At 50.1% G+C, this 25,586-nt stretch overlaps 1 protein-coding gene across 1 annotated transcript in view; it reads left to right on the forward strand.

The window, feature by feature from the left end:
- The window catches only part of Col4a1 (collagen type IV alpha 1 chain), a 129,240-nt gene that overhangs the window by 36,523 nt on the left and 67,131 nt on the right, over positions 1-25,586 (forward strand). The window contains exon 2 of the mRNA XM_046454779.2: positions 15,693-15,752. Coding sequence (XP_046310735.1) covers positions 15,693-15,752 — 60 coding nt within the window. The remainder of the gene's footprint in view (positions 1-15,692; positions 15,753-25,586) is intronic.

Consider the following 25,586-nt stretch of genomic DNA (forward strand, 5'->3'; position numbering starts at 1 on the left):
CGCGTGCTGATCTTTCGCTGTGTGAGAGCTTCCCGGTGGTGCAGGCTGGTGCCTGACTTCACTCTCTGGGTTATGCACAGCCCCATCCCATGTTTGCAGCCTCTGCTGCCGGGAGCCGTCCCTGTGGGCATCAGTCTCTTTGCAGTGGCCCTCTGGGTCTCTTAGCAACAACCCTGGAGATGACAGAGCTGAAAGCTCTCTGTACCCACGCAGCGTCCTAACAGGCGTGGTGGTGTCTGGTTGGTTCCCCCGGAGTGTTCTGCCTGAATCTACTCTAGCATGGAGAGTGGCCCTGCTGCAGTGGAAATGAGCAGCTGTGTCGCCTTCAGGGTCCACTCATCTTCTCTGCCAGCTCCCAAACCCTGCCTGCCACAGTGCATCGCACCTCAGGAATGCAGAGCCACTGAGATGTACCTCTGTTGGTGCCACCTAGTGCCACCTGTTGGTGCACTAGGATGTGGGGACATTGCAGGGAGGAGAGGCTCCCTGCTTCCTGAAAGTCACTTGTAGTGACTTCCTGTCGTCACCTGTGTGAAGACGCAGGCCCAGCCGTGTCCTGGGTGTGACAGCACAGCGCATGCATCCTCTGACTTGGTTGCCACTCATGTGCTGCTGGCTCTCACCTTTGCTGGGTAAAGCCAGGAATTCTCTGTGGTTCTCGGCTACCAATCAGTCCCACAACTTAGAATGTAGCTGTGCAGGACTTCAGTGAGGGGAGTCACCATGCGGGGCCACTTGTGGCTGTGGCCTGCCTAGTTCACCCTCTCATTTTGGCCACTAGGATACTCACAATTATTCAGAATATATCCCAGGGCTCGTCTGGCTTGGTCGATGCCTCCATGTGCATGTGTAGGAGGTCTGAGGCCTGCACTCAGGAGATCAGCCAAGCTCTTCCCACAGCTGCCTCTTCATTCTTTGACCTTCCTGTGGTCTTCTACTGCCCTACCTCCTTTCTTTATCTCATCCTTCATCTTGCTGAATGGAAACAGGGCATGCTTTGCTTCTTCTCTGGTTACCTTAGGATGTGAAGCACCTTCCTGAGCTCCGGGTTGTGCTCAGCCTGGCCAGCACACCAGCATGCTTTGGTTAGTGAGTGATAGATTAGGAGAGGAAGAACAGTCTGTTAAAACAGTGGGGGAGATGAGGGCAAAGTGTAAGCAAGGTATCCCAGGAGTGAAGGGGCCAGACTCCCTGGGCTCCTGTGGCCTCAGTGGCTCTGAGGGTGTGGGTCAGGTATCAGTCCCTGAAGGATGGAGATGAAGGGAAGGAAGGAGAGCACAGGAACACGAGCAGGCCATGCCTTCTTGTCCTGGACCCACGGAGCTGGCACAGAGACATTGCCCTGAGGAACTAACGTAGGGAACAGGAGCTGGCGCCCTCTGGTTCCGTTGGAAAGGAGGCAGGAGCGTGTGTCTGTTGGAGTGCATGTGTTCCCTGTTCCTGTTCTCTCTGGCCTTGGGTTTTGCTGGACTTGAGCTTCAGGGGGCTTAGGAGGGGTGGCTAAGCTTTCAGCTTTGGGCAGAGGCTGTGCAGCTACTCAGGTACGCCCAGGGGGCAGGACGGATGACTCTCCTGGGCATGGTGAACATGCTTCTCAGAGATGAGAACGAACTTGTATGAACCTTGGGACTCCTTGGCAGTCAGTCTGTTGGTATCCCTAGAAGTAAGGACCAGTCTGAGAACTCTGACCTCAGAAACCAACGAGCCTACACCCAGGGGGGAGGGATGGAAGGCCAGTGCAGGTGCCTGCTGCTCAGATGGTCAGGGGTGGGGCGCCACCTCAGCGTTCCAGTGGGAGCGACTGAGTACAGCTGCTGTCCCAGCCTCCCGTCAGCCAGCATCGGGGATGAGGATGTTCTCAACTTTTTCTTTTGATGCAATTTTTGCAGATGTATTGGCTCTGAAAATAAATCCTGGCCTACTTTTTAAAAGAGTAGTAATCACTTAACTGTTTAATTCTAGGTTTTCACATATCCATAAATAGGAACTTGTTTTTATTTGATCACAACACGGACAAGCTAACCTTATGCTTTATAGTCCATAAAATAACCCCAGTAGGTATTTACAAAAAAAAAAAAAAAAAAGATCTGTAAAGCAGGATACCATTTCAATGATTATCTGTACATTTTTCATTAAATATACAATTGGCAAAGCTATCAAGAAGTTAAGTTTTTCATGTATTTTACAAAATAACCAATTTCAGAAAAAAGAATTTGAAAATAACCAATTCCATTTTGATGATAAGAATGATACAGTGCTTACTCGTGGTGATGTACGCTTCAGAGTGGGTCTTTAGGGAGTGCATGGCTGTTGTCTTAACAGTCTCCTTCGTGCATGATTTGGTGGGTGACAGGTGGCTTCCCAGGACTTACAGATGGCACAGTGTGCTCTGTTTTCTCCTCTGAACTTTCGTTTGGATTTTGATCTTGAAGGATTTGATTTAGGGTATTACATCATTCCTGGAGGTCGAAGGCCACCCTGAATTCCCTGAAGACCTTTCACTTCCTGTGGTCCAAGATGGTTTGCCCTCTGCCTGGAGGAGAGAAGGATGTGCGTGCGCTCTCTGGCTTCACCTCTGTGGCATGCCTTCTGCTCTGTGGGACTTTTCCAGGAGCGTCTGATGAGTTTGAAGGGCTCAGCCAACCAGAGCTACCTGCCGAGGGGCAGTGGGTTCATCTGACCAGAGTTCAGGTTCACGGTTGAGAGTGTGCAACTCCCAGGAACTCCCTCCAGCTCTCGAGGCTCAGGGTCGGTGCCAGGAGTCTGCCTGTGGGTGGAAGGCTGGGTGACTCCTGGCCACACTAGCACTGAAACAGATTGTATAACTCAGTCCTCAGCAGGAAGGGCATCACCAAGGGGAAACCGGGGAGGGCAGTGGATCAGGAGAAGGGGAAACATAGACCTTGACCTGGAAATTACTGGCGGGTGTAGTGAGCGTGGCAGGCGGCACGTGCCTCCCCGTGCATTGTCTGCACTTTCCTCCCGTGTGTGCTGCGCAGCCTGTGGGCCCAGTGCCTTGCTGTGTGTCCTCCTGCTGTACAGTGGCCGGATTTGAGATGAAGCACACCTGCAGGCCTGTTGACCTCTGTGTAATTTTGTCTAAATAAAAATGAGAACTTAGAGTAGGAAGAAAGTCCCTAAGAAGACTAAAACATATGCTGAAGTTATGCACCTCTGAGGAGTTTATGAGAATTGCCTTGGATTTCTGAGCTGCTGTTGATGAAAATCGAATGGCCAGGTGGCTCTCTGGTCACCAGTTCCCCAGGAGGGCAGGCATATTTTGAAGCAACCCCTGCCTTCTCCGCAATGTCCACAGGAAGGTTAAGGACTGAGGGTGACTTTGGCAGAGGTCATGTGTTGTGGAGAGAGAGAGAGGGAGGTCTCTGGGACTTCACCCAGGTATACATCTCTGTCCCTTACTCCCTGGTCAGTGCAAGGCCTCCCCGACTTCTGTCCTCAGTGGTAAGGGCAGCATCATGCAGCCTCTCAGGACTCAGCAATAATTGAGAATCCACTTCCAGAGCTCCTCAGGAGCAGGTGAGGTCTAAGTGGGCCTCGGTTCTGTGCTCCACTCCCACAAGGTGGCCCCAGGAGTCTCACTCCTGCCTGTTGGTGCACACCCTGGTTTGTGTCTGTGTTGCTCAAGTCATCCCTGCGGGGGGCTGTCCTGGGAATGGTATCCAGGGTTTTCTGGGATTCGAACGGAGCAGTCTAGCTACCTTCTGTGTCTTCTCGACTTACGAGGTCTGAGGCGTAAATGAAGTCGGAGGCACTTGAGGGTTCTCTGGGTTACAGGTGAGGGAGATCCAAGGAAGAAGTCCTGGGGTTTTCTTTCCTCAAGAGCAGATGGCAGAACCCAAAAGAAGATAGCAGAAGAAAAGACAAGCAGGCTCTGGAGCCTGGTAGGCGGGAACGAGCCAGCACCAAGGTTGGGTTCTGTTTTTTCCCCTAGAGAATCCGAAGTCACTCAATAGCCATGAGTTTGGCTGCCAAGTCCTGGCTGGGCAGTCCATTCGTGGGATGGTGGGATGGGTGTGGGTGTACACCCAGCCGTACTCCCGCAGGGCTGCCTGGGGGGCCCATCTCTCACTTGGGCGGGGGTTGCCTCTTAGCTTTAGCTGAAGGCATTGCTGGAGGAGTCTGAGGCCTTAAGCTTCCATGTGCGCTTGTCAGTGCGGAGTGGGTAGGACAGTATCCTCCGCGTCTTTTTATTGTGGTAAAACACGCGTCACATGAGATTTACCATTTTAGTCATCTCGCTGACGGGTGCTTCACACCACTGCTTAGCTGCCATCCCCCTGCCTGGGACAAAGCTTCTGGGTGTAGTCGGAACCATTGTGGACAGGTTCCTGGTGCTGCAGGACTGGTGGTGGCCATTGCCGTGCATCTCACACATGAAGCTGCTTGGCCACTGTTGCTGGGGTGGCCCCAGCTAGTGGCACAGGACAGGAGACAGAGAGCACTCCACTCAGCACCTGTACAGTGCTCAGTGGGCACTTAGCTCTTGTTTGTCTCTTGGTCTTTTTTTGTGGCCAATAAATAAATAGAATCACAAGGGATAGCTGGCTTATTCTGATTAGAAATAATGATTTATCATGTTCTAAACCCATTATTAACAAAAGGCTTGTAGTTTCACTTTTTTTCATGACCCCAGATTTGCCCACATGTGACTGGACAGAGAGTGCAGCGCAGGGCCCTGTCTCTGCTCCCTGCGACCTTTGCTGCTGGGTGGGGTCCTGTTAGGCCTGCTGCCTGTCCAGTCCACCTTCAGACCCTGGCGCTGAGGACATTTCCCATCTCGGGTTTGCTCTGCCTAGGGAGGCCTTAGAAAAACAGTGATCCTTGTCAATTAAAAAGTTGGAAACAAATTGTTTTAGATTTGCGCAAACTTCAGAATAAATATGTCCTGTCAGAAGAGAAAGTAAATGAGGCAGTAGTTACTGTTGAAGCTACTTAACTAGGGTCAGTACTCTAAAAAGAAAAAAAAAATGATTAATGAAAGTAGAGGTGACGGAAGAGAGGAAATGACGGCTTGTTGAGAGAAAAGCAAGTTCTGGTGAGAATTGCCTTAAATAGGCAAAGCATGCAAATTAGCCAGGCAGGAAAAGCCACCGTGCTGGCTCCCAAGGTCAGTGAAGTGGCACATGGAGGTGGGCCAGGAGGGCTGCCAAGGCCAGGCTCCAGGGCCCAGAGGGGAGGGAAGGAATGTGACCCATTCTCGGCTGGTTCCTCCAAGCTCTTGGGCGTCTTCAAAGGGTGCTGTAGGTTACCGGGTGTTGTCTCCAATGAGGTCCTCGGGTTAAAGAGATCTTGCGGGTGCTGCTCAAGGCTGCAGAGACCAAACACGTGTTTTCCATTTTTCATGACAAAATGCATGTAACACTGAAACTATGCTGAACATACCCTTTGTTGTTTTCAAAGCTATTTCATGATTTTAAGGATTAAAAAATATTCATAGATTGGAAACCACAGTGAGTCAGTTTTCTTTGTGTAAGATTACCAAAAGCTCTTATTAACCTAAAACTGAAGTCAAAATAATAACAGAAAAGCTAGTGTTATTTATTACCTTACATATTAATTTATCATTAACATCAACTGGTCATTCCAGATTATATTTTTAATAAAAGGAAGGCACAGAGTTGGGGTAGAGACTGAAATACTCTTAAAACTCAAAGTATATGTCTCAATTTTATTTTCTTGAGAGTTGTCCAGTTCACTTTACCTCAATATGATTAATATCTGTTTACTTTAAACTTAATGGTAAATGGTAGCAAAATGTATCTAGAATTTTCTGGATGTTAAATTCTTACTAAAGTGCTTTGCCATTAGAAACCCCATTTTTGTATCCCAAAGGCTCCTCGAACTGCACACAGTGTTGTCTGCCCAGTGGATGCTGGGAAGTCAGTCTGCGGGGGGGCGGGGGGGGGACACGGGAGAGCAGAGACTCCAGGCTGCCTGCCTCTCATTCACATCGTAGGGTCGGGAGCTGGAGTGAGCTCCGGGTTCTAAGAAAGCTCTCTAAACTCAGATGGCAGTCAGCGTGACTGAAAGGCTGTTATACTTCATATTTATTTTCATAATTAACCTCAACTCCGCTAAATATTTTTCTTCACTTCCCTTGGAAAAGCCAAGGAGCGGAAGCCTTGTCTAGAGATGAGGCAGTTGACCACAGGACCTCACGGAATCCCTGCAGATCCCTGTCTGTGGCACTGGCCACAGTGTCAACAGCAGGGTGTCCCTGAGAGGCCACAGTTTTAACCAGCAACCGCCTGGCTTTCCTCTGTGGTTTGCCCACTTTTTCTTTGACCATAAGTGCTACAGTTGGGTTTTGAGGTAGGTCTTTTGAAAGTGCCATTTATGGTTTGCAGAGTGGCAGTTTTGGTCCACCAGCCACTGTATCCATGTATTTGGGAGCTTTGCTTCTGCTCTGCTCCGATTTGCATATGCCCCGGAAGCTTGTCACGCAGAGATCTTCCTGAGGGGCCTCTGGCTGTTTGTCCAGTGCTGCGTTGCTCTGAGGAGTTCAGAACGACACCGTGTGTTACATGCAATTTCTGTTTACCTTTGTTTGAATTTTCAAACATGGTTTAAAGATGCACATCAGACAGCGTTCCCCTTGGGGGGTGACAGTCCCAAGGCGAGCCTCTGGCCTGGGAAGTGCTCCATAGCACTTAGAGTCTGTGGCGTACAGAGAGTGTAAGTCCATTTCCTTTTGAAAGGGGCTGTATGAGTGAGCCTGGTGTTCCACCCTGGGTGTAGTTATGACAGTCACATTCAGCCTCATCCTGGCTGTCTGGGATTAGTCTGAACATGCAGATTTTTCTAAAGCGTGTCCCCTGTCAGGCAAGAGAGGTGAACAGTCGTGACTGTTGTCCTGACAGGATGGCTCTGGGAAGTGGAAGTCACAGTGCATGACCAGTGACACCCATGGGGGACACAGCGTGTGTGCAGGAGTCCCAGCCCCAGGAGCAGCCCCTGGTGCTGCCTTAGAGTGGAGCTGGGCCCTTGTGACAGTGTGGCAGCAGCCCTTGCCGTGTGCCGCGTCTGCCCGGCCCCGCGTGCGGTCCGTCCTGGCAGCTGGGGGGGCTCGGCGTCCTCAGATGTGCCTGGGCTGTCTCATGGCCATATTTGGTGCACACTGCCTCCTCCTGGAATGCCCTCGCCTGCCGTCCCAGCTCTGACGTCCCAGCTCTGACGTCCCAGCTCTGCCGTCCCTGCCGGGTTCAGGGTCTGGTGTCCTGCTCTGTCAAGTGTGTGCAGGGGCCGAGCTGGGCCCTGACAGTGTCGCTGTCAACAGGGTCACCCTCTTCTTCACTCCTTGGCTCTTTCTTGGGGCACACCACCCCAATCCAGAGCAACTTTTCTTCTCGAGCACTGTGTGTTTCCACAGCAGCAGCAACAGTGATCCTCCCAAGCATGGCTCTTCTCTTCTCCCTCTAAACCGACACCTTATCCTCCAGAGAGTCACCCATGGGAAAGACCCACACCTATTCCACTATCTCCCATGTGCTGGAGTCCCAAAAAAGTCCACCTACATGTCTAGCTGTAGGTGGAGCATTCTTGGAGAGGTGGTAGACAGATTGCCTATGAAGTTGGCAGATGTCTGCAAGATCTATGTTATTTCTTGCACGAGGATTGATATTGTTCTTGCATTATCATGAGTTAAATAAGGTTTAACAGGTTAAGATGAATATGAGCTTATCAGTTTGACTAATAGAACAAAAATCATATCATGAAATTTGTCTAACTGATGGTGGAATCACCAAGAATATGAAACCTATTATATCACGAAGTCAGTCTGGGCTTTCCTCCCCGCCCCTCCCTCCAGGGGAGGAGACGGACATGGCATCAGCTCGGGTTTTCCATATTTGATGGTGTAAGGAAAGGTACTGTGAGCTGCTGTGTGGCTCAGCGGCCCTGTTTGGAGGCCCATCGTTCTTGAGATACTTCAGTGGTCACGTAGGCTTTCCGCATTTCCTTTTCCAGTGTCAGAAATCTTCGGGGCTCAGCCAGTGGAATGCAGAGGATAAATAAAAACTCGCCTCTGCTTCACGCTCAGCATGCAGCCCTTGTCCCTGCTCGGGTGCTGCATTGAGCTGCCTCCCAAGTGGGGCCCTGGGCGTTGAAGACAGCGGTGCTGAGGGGAAAACCTGCCTCTGCACAGGGCCCTCTGGACAGCCACCCGTGAGCCCCTGGTGTGGCCAGAACCAAGCCACAGTTTGGGATTTTTCACTCAATGTGAGAATGTGCAGTGTGTGTGTTGGGTCACTGAAGGAAGGGCACCAGGGATTCGCCCAGTGTTCCTTAGATTTCACATTTAGACCCAGTCAGGCATTTGTCTGAAGGCCTAAGGCAGACAAGATGGTGGGTGGATCAGAGGATGGTGATTGGGAGAATTCAAGGCTGGGGCCCATCTCCCCTCTTTTAAACGACTGCCCTGCAGAAGGCTGGATCCTTCATGCCAACATTGATGGTCGCGATGGTGCCGAGTCTGAGAAACAAAGATGTGTAAAAGGAACAGTAGGAATATGGTTCACTTACCAGACAAAGAAGAGGACCATGGCATGGGCCCAGAGAGGCCGGCTCGAGCAGGTCTCCGGCCAAACCCGGGGAGAGGCAGGGCGGTCTCCTGTCCTCCTGCACATCCAGCTCTCTCTCCTGCCTTCCTTCCCTTCTCTCATTTCTTCTCCAGCCTTTGAAATGTGTCCACTCGAACTCCGTGTCGCATTTCTTGAAGTGTGCTGCAGGTGCTCTGGTGGATTGAGAGACACTGGTGGGCATGGAGGAAACTCATGTATGTCTACTTTGAAAACATGCATCTAAATTAAATGCCACATGGAGATGGCCATGGCAGGCGAAGTGGAGACTTGCTCGTGGTTAGGCAGTACCAAAATGGATGCACTTCTCTCAGTCTTCCTGGAAGTGTGCTCCCGCTTCTCCCGTGGCACCTCTGAGTCTCAGTAGTATTGGGACCAACAGATCTAGAGGCAGCCATGCCTCAGCTCATTGCTGCGAGCACAGTCTTGGCTCCACGCCAGTGTCCAGGACCTCCAGAACAAGCCCCCTGTGGCCTCAGGGCTGGGTCACTTCAGTCCTGGCCACGGGGCACCTGGGCCAACCCCAGCCCCGCCCGATGCTTCCTTATCCTGCTTTCTTTCTCTGCAGAGTCCCGTGGCCTTCCCCGACCTGGCTTTGTAGGACCTGGTTCCAGGCCGGGGAGCTCGGCTCACCTTGCCGCTCTCCTTGAGCTGCGGCCTCTCCCTTCCTACCTGGCTCACCTGGCCTAGAGCAGGATGCATGGAGGCACATCCTAATACCTGCTGATCAGGAGATTGGATAGGGCCCTGGTGACAGCCCCCAGCCCTGCCGACTTAGCCCTCGTGGGCCCAGGCCCGGGGAAGCTGTGCATGTGGGCTGGACATGGGAGTCAGAGGTCAGAGTGGAGGCCAAGGTCTGGACAGCCAGCTTAGGGGGTGAGGTGGATTGGAAGACAGAGGCAACCAGGTGTGGCGGGAGTGGGGCCTGTCTGTTTCCGAGCCTTAGAGAGAGAAGATGGAAAGCAGGCAGGCTTCAGCACAGCAGAGGGCTTGCAGGTTTCTCCAGGCTTGGTGGAGGCAGCCACTTCTCCTTCATGCCCCGCTTAGTAGCACTTTCTCGTTGAAGGAGGGGAAGGCTATGGAGTGGGCTGGGCAAGAGAGGGAGCGGTTCTGTCTCCATGGGCTGAGACGGGAACCAGGGAACCTGCAGAGGGCAGCTGCCCAGGGGGAAGAGGCTGCGGGGACAGCGAGGCTCTGAAAGCCCCAGAGACTCTCCAGTCTGCGCCTTCGCCCAGGGGAGGGCCCCTGCTTCAGGAGCCTGGGGGAGGCTCAGTTGGACCCCGGGCTGGAGACTTGCTGAAGCCACTCGCTAGCTTGTTCCAGACCAGTGACTCACAGTCATGGGAAGTCTGGTCCCAGGTCATGCGTTACCACCCATGGTTCCCAGTGGACACCCACGGAGCTCACCGACTCATTGCACACTTGGCCATCCAGGGACCACTGTCATAGGACAACTAATTATAGCCACATCTGCCTGCAGCTGGACAGAGACCAGTGACCTGGAGCTGAAACCCTGGGCTTCATCATTATTCCCTGTGGGCCATCTTCTCCAAGCAGGAACATTTAATGTCCACCCCCGTTTAGTGGGAGAAAGGGAAGAAAAGCAGGACAGATGAGTCAACAAATTGTACGAGGGGAAGGAGGAGAGAGCAGGGCAGGAACCACAAGCTGGTCGTACAAGAAGCCAAGCAAACACCCTCGTTTCCTCAGCCTGGTGTTTGTGGGGCGCCCAGGCTGTAACGAGAAGCAGGAGGCCGCGAAGTCCCCATGTGGGAAGCTTAGTCACGCTACAAAAGAGGGGGAGATCCACACACTGAAATTCAGTCTCTTTCTCAGATTTTTCAGGCTGATTCTTTTTGCCAAGAACGTATCAACACTTGTAGTTGTTTTCAAATTAGAGCAGAAATATTGTCTAAGACTCAAAAGTAGCCAGGATTGTTCTGTGTCTATGTCTTCCGTTGTTGAATGGAATCGAAATATTATTTAACTAAGTTCTCCTTTTGGTTAAATTAATGATAAAGAATTATTTTCACATCTTTGGAATCTCGACGATCTTAATTGATCAAGACAAAATCATGCTAAAATAATAATAATGAAACAATGCAGATGAAATTGTATGGACTGTGAACTTCCTGAAAACAGGGGAGACATTCAGTCATCCTAAGTACATCAGGTGTATTTGTGGACATTCAAAAATGCTGTGGAGATGTAAGCTTTTAAGAAAGTATTGGACTGCAGTATTTGACCTGTATTTGGCTCTTGCCTTTGTTGGTAATTTTTTAATTCTATGCATAGTTGTTTGAGGGGTAAATTTTATGAATGTTTCTGGTTTCCAAAGGGCAATTCCTCCTGGCAGCCCCACCAGCCATGAGTGAAGGGCCCCTGGGCCACACATCCTTGGTTTCTGCACACTTAATTCTGCCCAAGCAGCCCTGACTCACATTCTTCTACTACACACATTTCTTTAGTTGGGCAGATAATTATTCAGAAGACCCCTGAGGAAGTGATCTGACAGGAAGAATATGGGACTAGCAATAGCCCCACAGAAGTATTTGACATTTTGCACAGCATAGGGAATGTGGAAAGGAATTTGAAAGATAAGCTCTTTCCACTTGGCAGACCTCCACATGTCCCTGTTTTGTGGGATGTGAAACACAGAAGTCGTAAAGCAGCATGGCAAAGACCTATCTTCCATCTGATCAGGGGAACCATCAGAAAGGGAGGACTTCATCCTGCTCTGCTCATTCCTGGCGTGCCTTGGTCCAGTGGGCAAGCCACCGTGAGCAGACTGCTGGGAGGACACCTCACCCACAGCAGCTCTCAGCAGCCCAGTGGAGAGGCTCTCTGCAGCCCCAGCAGGGAGCCCGCCATCTGTCCTGCCGCGAGAGCTTGCCTCAGTGTGGAGAAGGGCTTCTTGGTGTCTTTAGATTCCAGCACTTGGAGGAGGCTGGCCCCCATTCCTCCACTTCCCCCTCTGGCAGGAGCACCGTGTATTGTAAAGTCCCAGTGCATTTTTAGGACTTAGCATCCTCTGTAATATTGACTCTAGGGGTTCTGCTTGCTGGAACTCTTGATGGGCTCCTAAATGGAAATTTCAGTAATATTAATTGTTTTAACCCATCCTGAAAAGATGCAGAGATGCTTAGAGAATCCAGAGATATTTGGTCTAGGGATTTCTTTGTAGTACTTTTGCAGTCCTTCTGGGCCGTGTTTTCTGTTTTTTTTTTAATGCTGCTCTCTGCTCTTGAGGTGGGGTGTGCAGGTCTCCCAGGCTGTGCTGGGGACTGGGGACTTCCTCCGGCTCAGGCCGTTCTGCAGGGTGGCTTCCACTTGGAGGCAGCTTTTGTCCTGGTTGTAGGGACTCCTGGGAAGAGGCTGAAGGACTCACTCCCAGGTTTCACTTGGTTTTTGCTCAGCTTCTCTGTGGTTTCAGGAGTAAATGACCAGGGCCTTCCAGGTGCTCCTCCCATACCTCTGGGTCCCCTGCTTACTGGTACCCATGGCAGTCACCTTCTGTGAGGGACCAAGACCCACAGCGTGCTCGCCCTCTGAGATCTTGGGGCCACATTCCTCGGCTTCCAAGCGGGGCTGCCGTCATGGCCAACTTCCGCCGTGTGACCACGGGGGTTAAGTGTGTCTCGTGGGAAGAAAGCCCAGGACCTGGAGCTAATCTGCTTGACCCGAGGACACCCAAGGGGAAGTGCAGGGAAAGGGACAGGCACTTCACAGAATGTACCAGCTCCTCCCGTTCTATCTGAAACAGATGGGATGGAGCTCATGGATGGCCCAGTGTGTCCCGGCCAGGGGAGGAGGGGACAGGCCTCATAAACGCCCTAGATCTGGAGCCAGCCGTTTGCTGTTGGGGCCCACAGGCTGCACGAATCCTTTGATTTTGCCGAGAGGCCCAGATGTAAAGTGAAATTCCCCAGGAAATCATGACATTGTGACGAACCTTAAAGAAGTGAGGTCCCCTATGAAGCTGTGATTCTGAGTTGCCAGTAGAGGCACGCAGAGCAGTGTACAGCAGCCATATAAGATGTCCACTTAGGGCTTTTATTTTAACCAGCTTTTCCAAAAGCATGCATTATACCTGCTTATAAAGGGACACACAGCACATGAGTTGTATTCCTTTTTAAAATTTTTTTTTGTAGTAGTAGATGGAAGAATGCCTATATTGTATTTGTTTATTTCTGTGTGGTGCTGAGGATCGAACCCAGTGCCTCATGCATGCTAGACAGCGCTCTGCCACTGAGCTACAGCCCCAGCTCATGAGTTATATTCTTATTAGTAGTGTGCCCTTGAATCACAGCTGGGATACCCCTAGATGTCAGGGTGAAATTCAGCAAGCTCTATTATAAAATAGAAATTGTAAAGGATCAGAATAGTGATATTTTGAAAGAAATTTTATTCAGCAAAGTAAACACGCAATTATGATTTTTGTTTGTTATTCTGAAAATTAATTGATCTTATTAAAGCCATTGACATGAGATGCCTGCCCTACTTAAATGTGATACAAACAATCATGGCCTTAAAAACATCTTTTTTTCTGAAAAGATGACTGTACTTTAGATATTCTAAGAATTATCAATTCTTTGGAATTGCCTCCTAAAGACAAAATTGGTAATAAAATTTCCTATGTGAATAAAGAAGTTAAGAATTTCCTATGTGAATAAAGCTACAAATACATCTGGTCCGCCATTTAAAACAATCCATGTGTGATGATATACAGTGCAAGCTGGTGTGGGGGGAGGCCACTCTCGTCCTTTCTCCTCTCGAATTCCTGAGTTTCTGTGACCTGCAGTGTTGTCCAGGCCAGCACTGCCTGCATGTCACCCGCACAGGCCACTGTAACAGAAGCCCAAGAAGCAGTTTGACCCCAGCATGGCCACTGTGGCCCAGAGTCCCTGCAATTAAGGCGTCCACTGACAGCTTATGGGAATGATCCCAGGAAGTTCATTTTCATAACCTCCTTCAAATCGAATAGAGATAAGCTTCTGAGATTTTATCAACATTTCAGAAGAGAAAAACCCAGAATTGCCACATAGCCATTTTTAGCTTTAGTACTCCGATTCTCTGCAATTTCCATGTTTCAAAGAAACTACCATTGACTTAGGAGTAGAAACCTCATTTCACTTTGAGCTATTATTGAGTTTCTGCCAACTACATGTGGGTAACTGGAGGGGCCCTTCCTAAACAGAGTCTGCAGATAACTGAGTTCAGATAACTGGTTGATTTCTCCCACTAGGTCTGTAGGAATGGAATGAAGTTTAGCAGAGTTGAAGGAGCAGAGATGTGTTTCTGAACCTGCTGCAGGGCAGAAACGCTGTGGGGGGCACTACAGTCCTGGAGAGGAGGCTGGCTGGGACCCGGGTGGCCTGGGGCTCTGGGAACCCGAGTGATCTGGGGTTGCCTTACTTTCTGGGCTTTTCTGGTCTGAACACTAACCAGGTTGTTAACTGCTTATTAACTTATGATTTACCTAGTTACTTACCAGGCAGCTCCCACCCCAGCTCTGGGGTGCCCCAAGGGCTCAGGTGGAATGGGGAGTCATGTGAGAACCTGTGGGGAGCCTCCAGCACAGGCACAGTTACCATGCCATGGGGACTAGGGAGTGAGAGATGGTGGCAGCTGAGCCAGGCTATTAAAGTCCCCAGCATTCGTCTGTGCTTTTTTGGATGAACCTCCTGCAGCACAGGTTGAAGATTTTGGCCTTGACTCTGGACGACCCTGAGTGGTCACCAGGACCCAGATGAAGCAGCCAAACTGCGCATGTGCAGTGGTCAGAATGTCAGAGGCTCTGAGAGTGTACCCTAGAGCTTGGCTGATAGTGAGTCAGAGGAGGAAGCAGATCCCTGATCTCTGGAGTTTGTTTGGACTGTGGTCAATTGTCCCCGTTTCCAAAATATAAAATTAAAAACAACTTACTGTCTTGGAGGCACTTGTTCAGATTTAACTTCATGAAATAAGTATCTCCAGATGTAATTGTTTCATGCAGAATATCTCCATGGCAATGGGGCTAACACTTGAGGGTATTAAAAACATAGATGTCCAGTGGGCACAGTGCTATGAATAGCATTTTATTCTCAAGAAACCATTATCGCCTGCAGCAGAATGTGGGCATGAACTTCAGGCATAAAGTGGCCTCTGAGAAAGCTTGTGAACCATGTTGTTCCTGTCACACACCTTCCTGTTCTCTCCACAATACCTGTATCTACAGGGTTTAAAACTTGGATTCTTTTGGGGAACGTGCAGGCCTGTGGGTGCTGTTGCTCATCGACATGATGGAGGATGAGCTGGGCTCTCATTTCAGCCATGTCCTGGCAGGTTGTACTGAGCCTCCTAAGTCAGTTTGCACACCTGTGAAATGGGGGCAGTAGGACCTGTCTGAAAACTGTTGTCCGGCTTGTTAAATAAGATGCCAGCTGACTGTGGCACCTGGCGGACACTGAATACACGTTAGTTCCCTTCCTCTAAAGGGGTCATGGTGTCTTTGGATTCTTTTCCTTGCGTTTTCACCATTGATTTTTATATTAGAAATGAACTATAAGAACTTTTTCTTGTTGACTGTTCATTAATGAGTATTTAAACTTTAATTGAATTAAAAAACAATTCTTTGGGATTTGGGCTTTAAGATCAGCCTGTTCATTTATTCTCTCTCTTTGTGCAAACATTTTTTTTTTTTTTTTTTTTGCATTCTTTTATGTCCCTGAGAATTCGAAGGACAGAGCATGGAGTCTACCCTGGGGAGCCCTTGGTCTCCAGTGGCCTTAGGCCTGAGGCTCCCATGCCAGAAGCACAGTAGCCTGGCAAATGCCACCATGATCATTTTCGTGGGAATTAACAAAGGACAGCAGTCACAGTGACATCCCGGGGCTTTGATGGGCTGTACCTAGGATGGCAGCTTTGTCTGTTTGGCAAGAGGTGCACCATAGCAGGTGTGTGTTGGCCCATGGAATCACATACACCTGGTGTCCCCCACGTTGGCAGCAGGCGGGACTTGTCTCATAATGGTGAAGATGCTCAAGGGTGTAAATTCGAATCTTGGCGTCGATTCGGAAGTGTTCTCCCACTTACAGATGTTTTCTTTACTTTCAGGGTGGTTGTGATGGCTCTGGCTGTGGAAAATGTGACTGCCATGGAGTGAAGGGACAAAAGGTAAGTCCCCAGATGTTGACAGCACCTCCTCTTGGATTGCCTTCACTGTGGAAACCATTCGAAACTAACACACGTGCTGAACGGTGGGTCTCTCGTGGTAGAGCCTCGATGCTGTCTTAGTGATTCCCCAGAGCAACACGGGGGAGCGAAACCGTCTGAGCGTTATTCTGAATGCTAATATTCTTATACGCTTCTCTCCAGAGATTGTGATGATTACTGGCAATGATTGCAGAAAAAGGGATTTGGATATCTTTTCTTTTTGATTTTGAAGGAACAGTGTCCTGGCAGGAAATTGTTTGACTCAAGCATCCTTTTAAGAATGGATGGACAAGAACTAAATTTAGGATTTGTCTGAAAAAAGAAAAATATTTCTATTCAATTTGAGGGACTTCTATTTAAATCAGTCTTTTAAAATAATTTTTTCATTCATCACATTCTTGTCCCAATTTATTTACAAAATGGTAAACATTTATTTTTTCCCAAATTATAAAATCATACTATATTTGTGTTTGATCAAGCTTTCTTCTCATTTAAGAAACACCAATCCAGACAAAAACTTTTTGTTGGCCTGAGGGTGGTGTCTGGATTTTACACAAGGGACAGAAGCTGTGTCCTGCAGCTGTGTGAGTCACCCTGGCAACCCTGGGTGGCAGTGAGGAGGTGGAGCCCACTGTGGCAGTGCAGCACAGTCTGGGGCCTGCAGGGGGCAGTGTGCTCCTTGGACCACTTCCTGTCTTCAGAGCAGGAAGGTGTGTCTGGGCCAGGAGATACCTCCTCCTCTCCCTGAAGGGCATGCCTCAAGTTTTATGGGGTCTCAGACCACCTGCGAAATGCCCAGTTCTACCATGTAGGAAATTGTTTAATTTTTTTTTCAGCTATTTGCTGATGTACTGACATTAGTATTTTTATAACCACACTGCCTGATGGTGGTGTTCTCTTGCCAGGGCAGTCTCTGAATTCAGAGGTGTGGGAAATAGCTTGGCACGGTCCACCCACATGCTCTGCTCAAGCTCTTACTAGGATTTTCTCTGGCTAGTTGAAGGTGCATTTTCAAGAGTTATAGACAGTGGAGGCCAGTACTTCCCATACCACAAGACTTAAGAAAAGTCTAACTTGAATCATACACACGAGCACACAAACTAACAAAGACATCCTTAAAACCATAAAAAACAGAACTTTTCAATGCAATAGGTGGGAAATTTAGGCTCATGTTAGCACTTCCTGTTTCCCTTGTGTCCTTAAAGCCGGGTCTGGAGAGGGCGGTGAGTGTCTCACTCTGCATGGGGGCAGTCCCATCACCTGCTGGCCTGGTTCCCTGCTTCCTCCAGTGGCCCAGTAGTGCCCCTAAGACTCTCCTACTGTGTACATACCTATAAACTGATTTGTCGTCCAATCCGTTTGACCCTGAAGTCTATCCATCCAAATAGACGACTTGTTGGGGTACAGCTTTCTCAGCAGTTTTGGCTACTGTCTTCCCAGCCTGGTGACTGACACAGAGCACTTCCACACAGAGCTGGCCACAGGCTGCAGAGGAGGCTGGGCACAGTGGGCCACCAGGGGGTCTTGAGGGCCTGCTCCAAGAAGAAGCAGGTCCCCTGCATTTCATTTCCATGTTGCTGACCTACAGCGAGGGGATACTCTCTGAGGCCAGGCTGTGCTGATGGTATGCAGAGGCCCTGCAGGGCTGCGTCCTATGGCCGGGAAGGCTGAGGAGGTGTGTGCTGCCTGAAGCTGTCCTGAGGCTGTACTGCTTGCTTCCTTGTGATGAGGTTTCATGCTGGCCTCCTAGTGAGACCAACCAGAGCCTTGGAATTGGGAAAGCCCAGCGCTTCCTCTAAGACCAATGGAAGGTGTGGGATTCTGCCCTGCCCCGCCGAACCCAGCACTCTCTTCTCCACCTCCCACTCTGTGACTTTATTGGATTATTCAATAAAGAACACTAGAAACACTGGCAACCTACAGGTTCAGCCATGTGGATTTGCGTTTTAGAGACTAGAATTACTGAGTGGACCCTGAAAGTCTCTTGGAGGCACTTGCAGTCGCCAGGTGACTTTGTTATATGATTTCAACAAACCATGGCGCGTTCTCGTCTCATCTTGAGCGTAGACAGTTCAGTCCTATGGTTCACCAGCACCGAGAGAGCAAAGAGGCCTTCCTCCCTCTGACCGAGGAAATTTTAAACTTCCACTTATTGTCTTGGCGGCCTGGTCAAACAATTGCTTTGGAGATGAGAGGCGCCTGGTACTCTCCTGAGCTTCAGTTACAGACGGGGTTCCATTTCTGTCATCCTGACGTCACTGCCAAAGGCACCTGCCCCAGTGGGCAGCATGAGCAGCTGGTCCCCTCAGCTCCGTGGCCTTCCCGCCATCCTCAGAGCATCTGAGTCCTGCGCTCTGGTCCCGTGATGGGGGTGTAGAAGGAGGCCTGTGAATTGGTGCTTGGTTGGGTCCTCAGTCCTCTTGGGGTCTGCTGATATTCTCCAGAGTCTGCAGATTCAACTCATTTTGATTTGTTTTAAAAAATAGGATCGGGGAGATAGATAGCTGAGGCAGAGTTAGAGTCACCTATCGGGACAGTGTTGCAGCCTGAGAAATGCGGAAATCATTGTTTCTGAGGCTGCTTTCTCGTATCCCTCTGAAGAACATTTTAACAGTGTTACTTACAACCCAGCAGACCCTGCATGGGAACTGGAATATCTGCAGTACGAATTGTCACCTCTTTTGGGGTTAATTTCTGCTCTCCATGGAGATGGCGTTGATGGACAGAAGCCTCATGCTCTTGAGGGGCTGTGAACAGACTTGATGTGGCATCAGGGCTGACTGTGATCTGCTTGTTATCAAGTCATCAATACAATGTGAGGCGTCTGTCCTGAGTGCAGCAGCCAAACTCATCAGGCTTTTCCTGACTTCAGAGCGCTCAACTGTCTCTTCCCACTTGCCTGCAAGGCCACTCAGGCTTTCAGATGTTTTCTGTTAGGTAATTAGTGTGGCCTTGCACACAATGGCCTTGTGTCCCCAGAGGCTGCAGCTGTGCCCCCAGTGGGAACACTATCTACCTAAACTGATTAGGGCTCTGGATGCTTGCCTACTCAGAAATGGCCATGTTAAGCTCTTCTTTTGCTGGTAACCTGATTTTCTCAGCTATTTAAGATGGTAGGGAAGGCAGCCCCTTCGCAGGAGTTACGCTGTGTGCTTGAAAGTTAAACATGGGTATGTTGCTGGAGTAGAGTTTGTGCAAGAAGTCTTGTGTACCCATGTCTGTCTAAGACCACCACTATCTTCCACAACCCTGGAGGGCTCAATAAGGGGACTTAAACGAGGGCAAGACATGCTCATGAAATGAACCACAAGTTGAGAGGAAGTATCAAATTCCAGGAGAAGCAATTGAGAAAAAAATGCTCTGCTTGTTCTGAGGAAGGAGTGGTTCCATCGAAGAAAGGGATAGCTGGAATCAGAACTCAGAGGGACAGCCTTTGGAGGCAGCAGAAACCAGGCCATGGGATATAGATGAGGCTCGGTGGTAGAAAACATTTGCCTAGCATGCATAAGACCCTGGTTTGATCTCCAGCTCTGCAAAAGTAAAACAAAGTAATACCTAAATCTTTAAGGGGAGGGCATTTTGACTTGTGTCAAGATGTGCAGAGATACCCCTGCAGTGAGGATTGGTGTCCCCATCCCTTCTGCCCACGGGAACCTCTGGCATGTACTCTGTCCTGTAGGAAATTTGAGGCTCTAGGTTAAAGTCGGTGACCTCAGTACTTACTGGGCATGTCTCCTTGACCTACCCAGCAAGCAGCAAGTATGGCAGCATTGCTTATGTGTTCTGGACACAAGTCCAAGGTCACTGCCGTCAGTTGCTCCTCAGCCCTCCCACATCCAGGAAGGGTCATGGTCCTCTTGCTCTTCTCAGGACATGGGTCTGTGGTGGGTTTGCCCTGTCTGTCTTTGCAAATAGATTCATTCATCCATGCGTGTTTCTCCATGGTTCCTTTAGGCAGTTTTATAGGCACAAAGCAAGCGTTTCTAGGTCTTGCTGCTAGGGACATGTCAAAATAGGAAAAAACACCTAGAAGGGGAAGCTGTGGCTCTCACCTCATCCAGGTACAAGGGGCGGGGTTTCCCATCTCTGGGATTCTGTGTGCGGCTCCAGAGGTGCGCAGTGCCCCCGGGGATGGGAGATGTTCCCTTGCTGTCCTAACACAGCCAATGTCCTAGCACATCACGCACCACGTCATGGTCATTTCTATGCTGTAGTGAAGTGATTGCACAACACCTCCAAGTCCAACAGGGCTTTGAAGGTAAAGGATCTTGCTTCTCCTGAGATGAGATCATAGACACAGGGTGTTTCCTTAGTTAACATTAACTCTTCCTTTTTGAGACAGGGGCGAGGGTATCAGTATTTTTAGAAAATTCAGTAGTTTTCAATTTATAAATATTTTTTATTGATCTTTCTTTTAATTTATACATAGTTAATAGTAGGTATAATTTTAGCTATGATTTCACTAAGAATACAGTGCTTTGTAGTTATACTTTATAGATAGGTGATTCTCTTTATTATTATTTTTATCTGTGTAGGATAGATTTGGATCATGAAAGATCAGTAAAGAAGATTATTTTTTTTGTTTTTCAGTAGAATATTGTAATTTTTTCTCATAAGTTAACTGTATTAAGTATGTGGTTTTAAATGCTGAAGGTGTCCTGTTTTTTCCTAGATATTAAATTCTTTTCACTAGAAAATGAGAGTATACCTGTGTAGAATCTTTGAAACTTTAGGTAAGTTGACTGATTTGGACTAGTAACAATAAAAATAGTTATTACAAAGATTTATTTAATAAACTCTTACTGTGTGAGAGGCACTGCATCTGAATTGAATCCACAGTTTCAAATTCTAGTGTATTTCAAAAGAAATTCTATCTTCTCACTTTCATGGTGTAAAATATATAAAATCAAAGTACACTAAAAGTACAACAGTGTAAATATCAAGAGACATTTTCAACACCAGGAATTGCTGGGTTAGTGCCTCAGCGTGTCTGAAATCACCCCTAGTATTCTGAGGCCACTGGAGCGTGTTCATGTTCCTAAGGATCTGAATATTCCTGAGAGGCAACAGTGTGCAGTTCAGCCTTGGCCCAGATGTGGTCCTCAGGCCATCTTTGGGATGTCCACAGCTGTCCTTTGGGATGGAAATGGAAGAGGGTTCCCAGGACGGGAGTTTGGGAAGGCAAGTTACCATGAAATGGACATTTGTCCTTTGCTCTAGGATGTCACATACCTTTCATAAGTGCTGGCACTCCCCATACTCGGTTGACAACAGGCCCTTTCTGTCTTCAAGCCAGGAGCAGCTGTTAGGAAAGAAGGGTTGCTGGACAGCAGCCTCAACCATGGCGTGGGCTAGACAGGCACATGTACCCACACTCGAGCACTAGTGGGACTTCTAGAGCTATGAGCATCATGAGTGTGAAGTGCGCTTGCTGTCCAGCTGTGGACACCAAGACCCAGCCGCTGACCCCCAGCTGAGACGGCTGGCTTGTGGATGAGACGGGAAGACCTCCAGAACCTGCTCCAGTGTGACAGACACCCCAGGACCTGGGCTGGGACGGGTGGAGGACTCGAGTCACAACAGCCTTGGGAGGTAGGGTTTGTAGCTTTTGGATGCTTTTGGTGGAGGAAACACGAGCTGGGCTCGCTTGGGAGGTCTGTCTGGAATCTTGGTCCCGTTCTCGCCAACACTGTGATTTTATCATCACTCTCAGAGTCATTATCCCTTAAAACATGAGGGAGACCAGCTCTCCTTGTGGTAGTGTCCTGACTTCTCCAAACACCTCTGCCTATTTCTGTTGCTAACTGCTTTTCCTGATGTGTTGGTCACAATACCTGAGAAAAACAGCTTGGGAAAGATCTATTTTGGCTGGCTCCAAAGCAGAAACATCGTGGTGGAATGGCACGGAGGAGGAAGGCCGCTCAGCCCATGGCGGCCATACAGAGAAGAGAGAGGAAGGGCCAGGGACAAGACCAGTCTTCAAGGCACACTCTCAGGGACCCACTCCTTCAGCTAGATTCCACTCTTACAGTGACTAATACCTCCAAATAGTTCATTCAGATTTTGAATCCCTTAGTGAGTTGATTAACCCACTGATGAGGCCAGAGGCCTCAGGATCCAGTCACTCCCCCAGTCCTCACCTCTGCACACTGTGGCACCGGGGACTGAGTCTTTAACATGGGAGCCTCTGGGAGACTTTCCAGATCTAAACCACAGCATACATATATTTTCACGTGTTTTCCGCACTCCTCTCCCCCGCCAGCTTTCCTTGGCCCAGGTCACGTTACGGGGGACGCTGTGTGAAATGCCAGGGTGTTCACGGTGTGTATTGGGTTCCGTGCCTCCAGCCTCTGACTCCACTTGGGGGCCAGGCCTGTTTGTCCGCAGCTGGGGGAGCACCCTGCCCCTCCCGTGCTTGGCTCTCTTGAATGGTGGATGCACACTCTTCCTTTTCCATGTCTGTCGGGCGTCTTGTCATGCCAAGATTTTTTCCAGATGTCCCCTATTTCCTATTTCCACATATTGCACATGAATCATCCTCTGGCAGAGTAATCGTGAGAATCAGTGTGGGTTCCCACATTCACCCACTTGGGTCTTTTTGTCTTATAGTCCTTTGAAAATGAGGAATTCAAAAAAAATGTGGCTCAGTCTGAAGGTAACCTGTTGTGTATCAGAGGGAGGCTGCTCAGATGAACCCATGGGAAACGGGGTATCTCAGTCCACACACGGTGTCTGTCCTGTCTCCTGCTGGTGACGGTCATCCCTGAGGTGCTCTCGGGCCCTTGAGGGACCCTGTTGGAAGCTCCTCTTTCTTTCTCTCCATGGTAGTACAGTCCCCCCTTTCCCATGTGCTTCCGAGACCAGTAAAGACTCTCCACTCGCAGCTGCTTGGAACTCGCCTTAGGTGGGCAGTCAGAAGTGGTGAGCTGACTTTGCCCAGAGTTCAGGAGCAGTGGGAACCTCAGTCCCTTGAATGGAGTATGGTGTCCAGGGATGGAAAACCCAGACGCTCCGTGTGGGGTCATGCTGTCATCAGTGATGCCAGGCACGGGCAGTTCTCGTCCTGGCTATTTATGGAAAAATTAGTTTTTGTAAATATGATCCTGACGAAACATTGGCTGGCAGGAAGATAGCTTTCTTTTAAAAGAAACAAAACGAGACTGTGTGTTTTAATTCAAGATCAAAGACTTGACATAAAACAGACCCTGACAAACAAGAACTGTGCAATTGGATTTTCCTCCTGTTTGTGGGCTGGCGATCATGAGCATCCAGTCTGTTTCTAGACAGCACGTAAGGCCGCTAGATAATGAGAACTGCACCCTCAAAAATGATGTGAGCAGAGCCCTCGTCCTTGTGAAGTGGTGGAGCACAATGAGCAATTAAACAAAGGAAGAATTAGTCAGAGTTAATGAGCAAGCCAGATGGCATGGGAAGTGGTGCCCCTTTGTTGTATTTTCCCCTTGGGCAAATCCATTAAAATGTCAGAGGTGGACTTGATCCCCACGTCCCTCACAGCTCAGCCTGCTTCCTTGGTTAGTCACAGCTTTATGACACTGGGATGCCTACGCAGCCCCAGATGCCATCGACTCTAGATTTCTTCACACGAGAGTCCAGGATGAGAAGCTAAAGACATTTTTTGGCTGATTTCTAAAACCGTAATGAAATGATTCCTGTCCAAAGCCCCTCTTCAGGCTTTTCCCTTGAGACTCTTAGATTCTGCTGACCCTCCTGCTTGCAGATCCATCTGTGAATAGATGAAGAATGCTTTGGGAAACAAGATAGATGGGACCTTCTTACACATACCTCATGTCCCATGGATGCCTGCTGGGTCCAGCAGTTGGTCCACCGCCCTCATGCGATGTGAATTCTGAGGTCTAGATTTTCTGGCTACAGGCAGATAATCCTGTAGTTTAAAAGGTTTTCACCTGCATGTTTTGCAAAGGAATTAGATCTGGCCACTGCAGTGAGCCATTGGAGCTGGAAGGACATGCTGGGCCCCAGCAATCCTGTGCCCCCTCAGTTCCCGGGTGGGTGTCGTGAGCTCCTCTGGGTGCTGTTGGGCTTTGGCAGTGGTGAGTGAGACAGGGGCACTTGCCTTACAGCTTTGTGGTGGAAGGGTCCCTCAAACACTGAGCCAGTGACGGTACAGGACACCCCATGCGGAGCACCCTGCTCAGGCCTGAGGAGGGAGGAGGAGGGCCCTGAGAGATCCCTGGGAAGGAGGCTGATCTGGGCGGAGGCCAGGGGAGGACCCAGGTGCTCAGTAGCAGCCCCTGAGATGCAGAGGCAGCTCAGACTCCGCGGTGGGAGCTGCCTCCAGACTTGTTTCCCTGTTTTCCATCAGGTTTGCCCTGAGGGAGGGGATTTGAACTTGTAGGGAAACAGCCACAGTACTCATCCATTGCTCTCAGCCCCACACCTCTTCTCACCACTTAGAGACCCCAAACATTAAAGGGCATGTTTTCATGCTCCTGGAGGTGTCCTGCCACCCGTGCCAGCCCTCCCCGCTCTCTCCTCTCCCAGTGGATGAGGCACTGAGTGGACCCGGATGAGTCTTGTTCCCAGGCTCTGGGTGTCCTGTCCAAGTGGGCCGGGTGAGGTTCTTCACAGGGGACCTTTGGACACAGCACTGTTGCTGCTGGCTCATGGTCATGAGTCACCCTGGGGCTGGTGTGGCTGGCGTGTTTGGTTCTGCTGCTCCTGATAAGGACGCGGAGCCCCCAGAGGTTTGGTGTCTTGCTTTGAGTCCAGGCAGAGGCGCTTGGTGGAGAGGAGCTCAGCCCCTGTTCCTGGACCACACACAGAGCTGGGAACAGGCGCGACCCCTCGGTCTGGGGCCGAGGGCCTCCTTCCTCCCAGTCAGCATCCTCCCTGATGTGGGACGCCCGATTCTTCAGAGACGGTGGCGCGACGGCTAATTGAAGTGTCTTGCCTGCCAGGGCAGAAGTAATGTGCCACGGGGGGCAGCCAGCCCAGGCTGACGATGACCTTCTGGTCCGGCTCGCACGAGGGGAGCCGCACCTTCTCCTGGATGGACCTCGGGGGGTTGCCTGTCTCTGCTTGAGGACCCCGTCCTTTAGGCCCTGCTGCGGGCAGCCCCTGAGGACTGCCACTGAGGCCCGAGAGCCCAGATTTGAAGCCACTGTGCCGCGATGTTGATGTGAGGGGGCAGCTTGCTTTGCCTTGGGGCGCACACCACCCGTTTCCTCCGCCTTGTCTTTGTTACAGTTCTGCTCTCTGTTCCTCCCACCGCGCACTCCTATCCTTCCCCTGGCTCACCTGCCTCCTCCCTCTGCACTCGGGCACACGCACCCTCTTTCCTTTCCAGTGCCTCTTGGTGCACCTCGCGGGACCCCCATCCCCGGGACTGCCTGCCTGCCTGCCTCCTTTCTTCTCTGTCTCGGGTGTGTGCAGGGATCCCCTCCCTCCCAGAGCACACTCAGGTGGCACAGTCAGCTACACACCACACACGAGCACACACACACACAGACAGCTCCTGCCCATGGCCTCCGGGTTCTCCTGCCCATCTCCTCCAGCTGGGCTTCCCCTTCTCCTGAACAGCAGACTTGCAGGCCGCCGTCCTGGGAACCTGTGGTGCTGTGACGAGTGGGGAGAGCCAGGGGTGGGAGGGCCACGCTGGGGTGGTGACCGTGAAGCAGAGCTGCCGGCCAGCTGGAAGACAGGCCCCAGCAGCAGCCTTGCAGGCTGTGTGCCCTGCAGAGCTGGGGGACATCAGAAAGGGGACCCCGGGTGAGGCTTCACACAGGATGGGGAGTCCTCTCCTCTTGCCTACTG

Source organism: Marmota monax, unplaced genomic scaffold (assembly GCF_021218885.2).
Source record: "Marmota monax isolate L192 unplaced genomic scaffold, Marmota_monax_Labrador192_F-V1.1 WCK01_AAM20220418_F8-fsc00026, whole genome shotgun sequence".
Taxonomy (NCBI): domain Eukaryota; kingdom Metazoa; phylum Chordata; class Mammalia; order Rodentia; family Sciuridae; genus Marmota; species Marmota monax.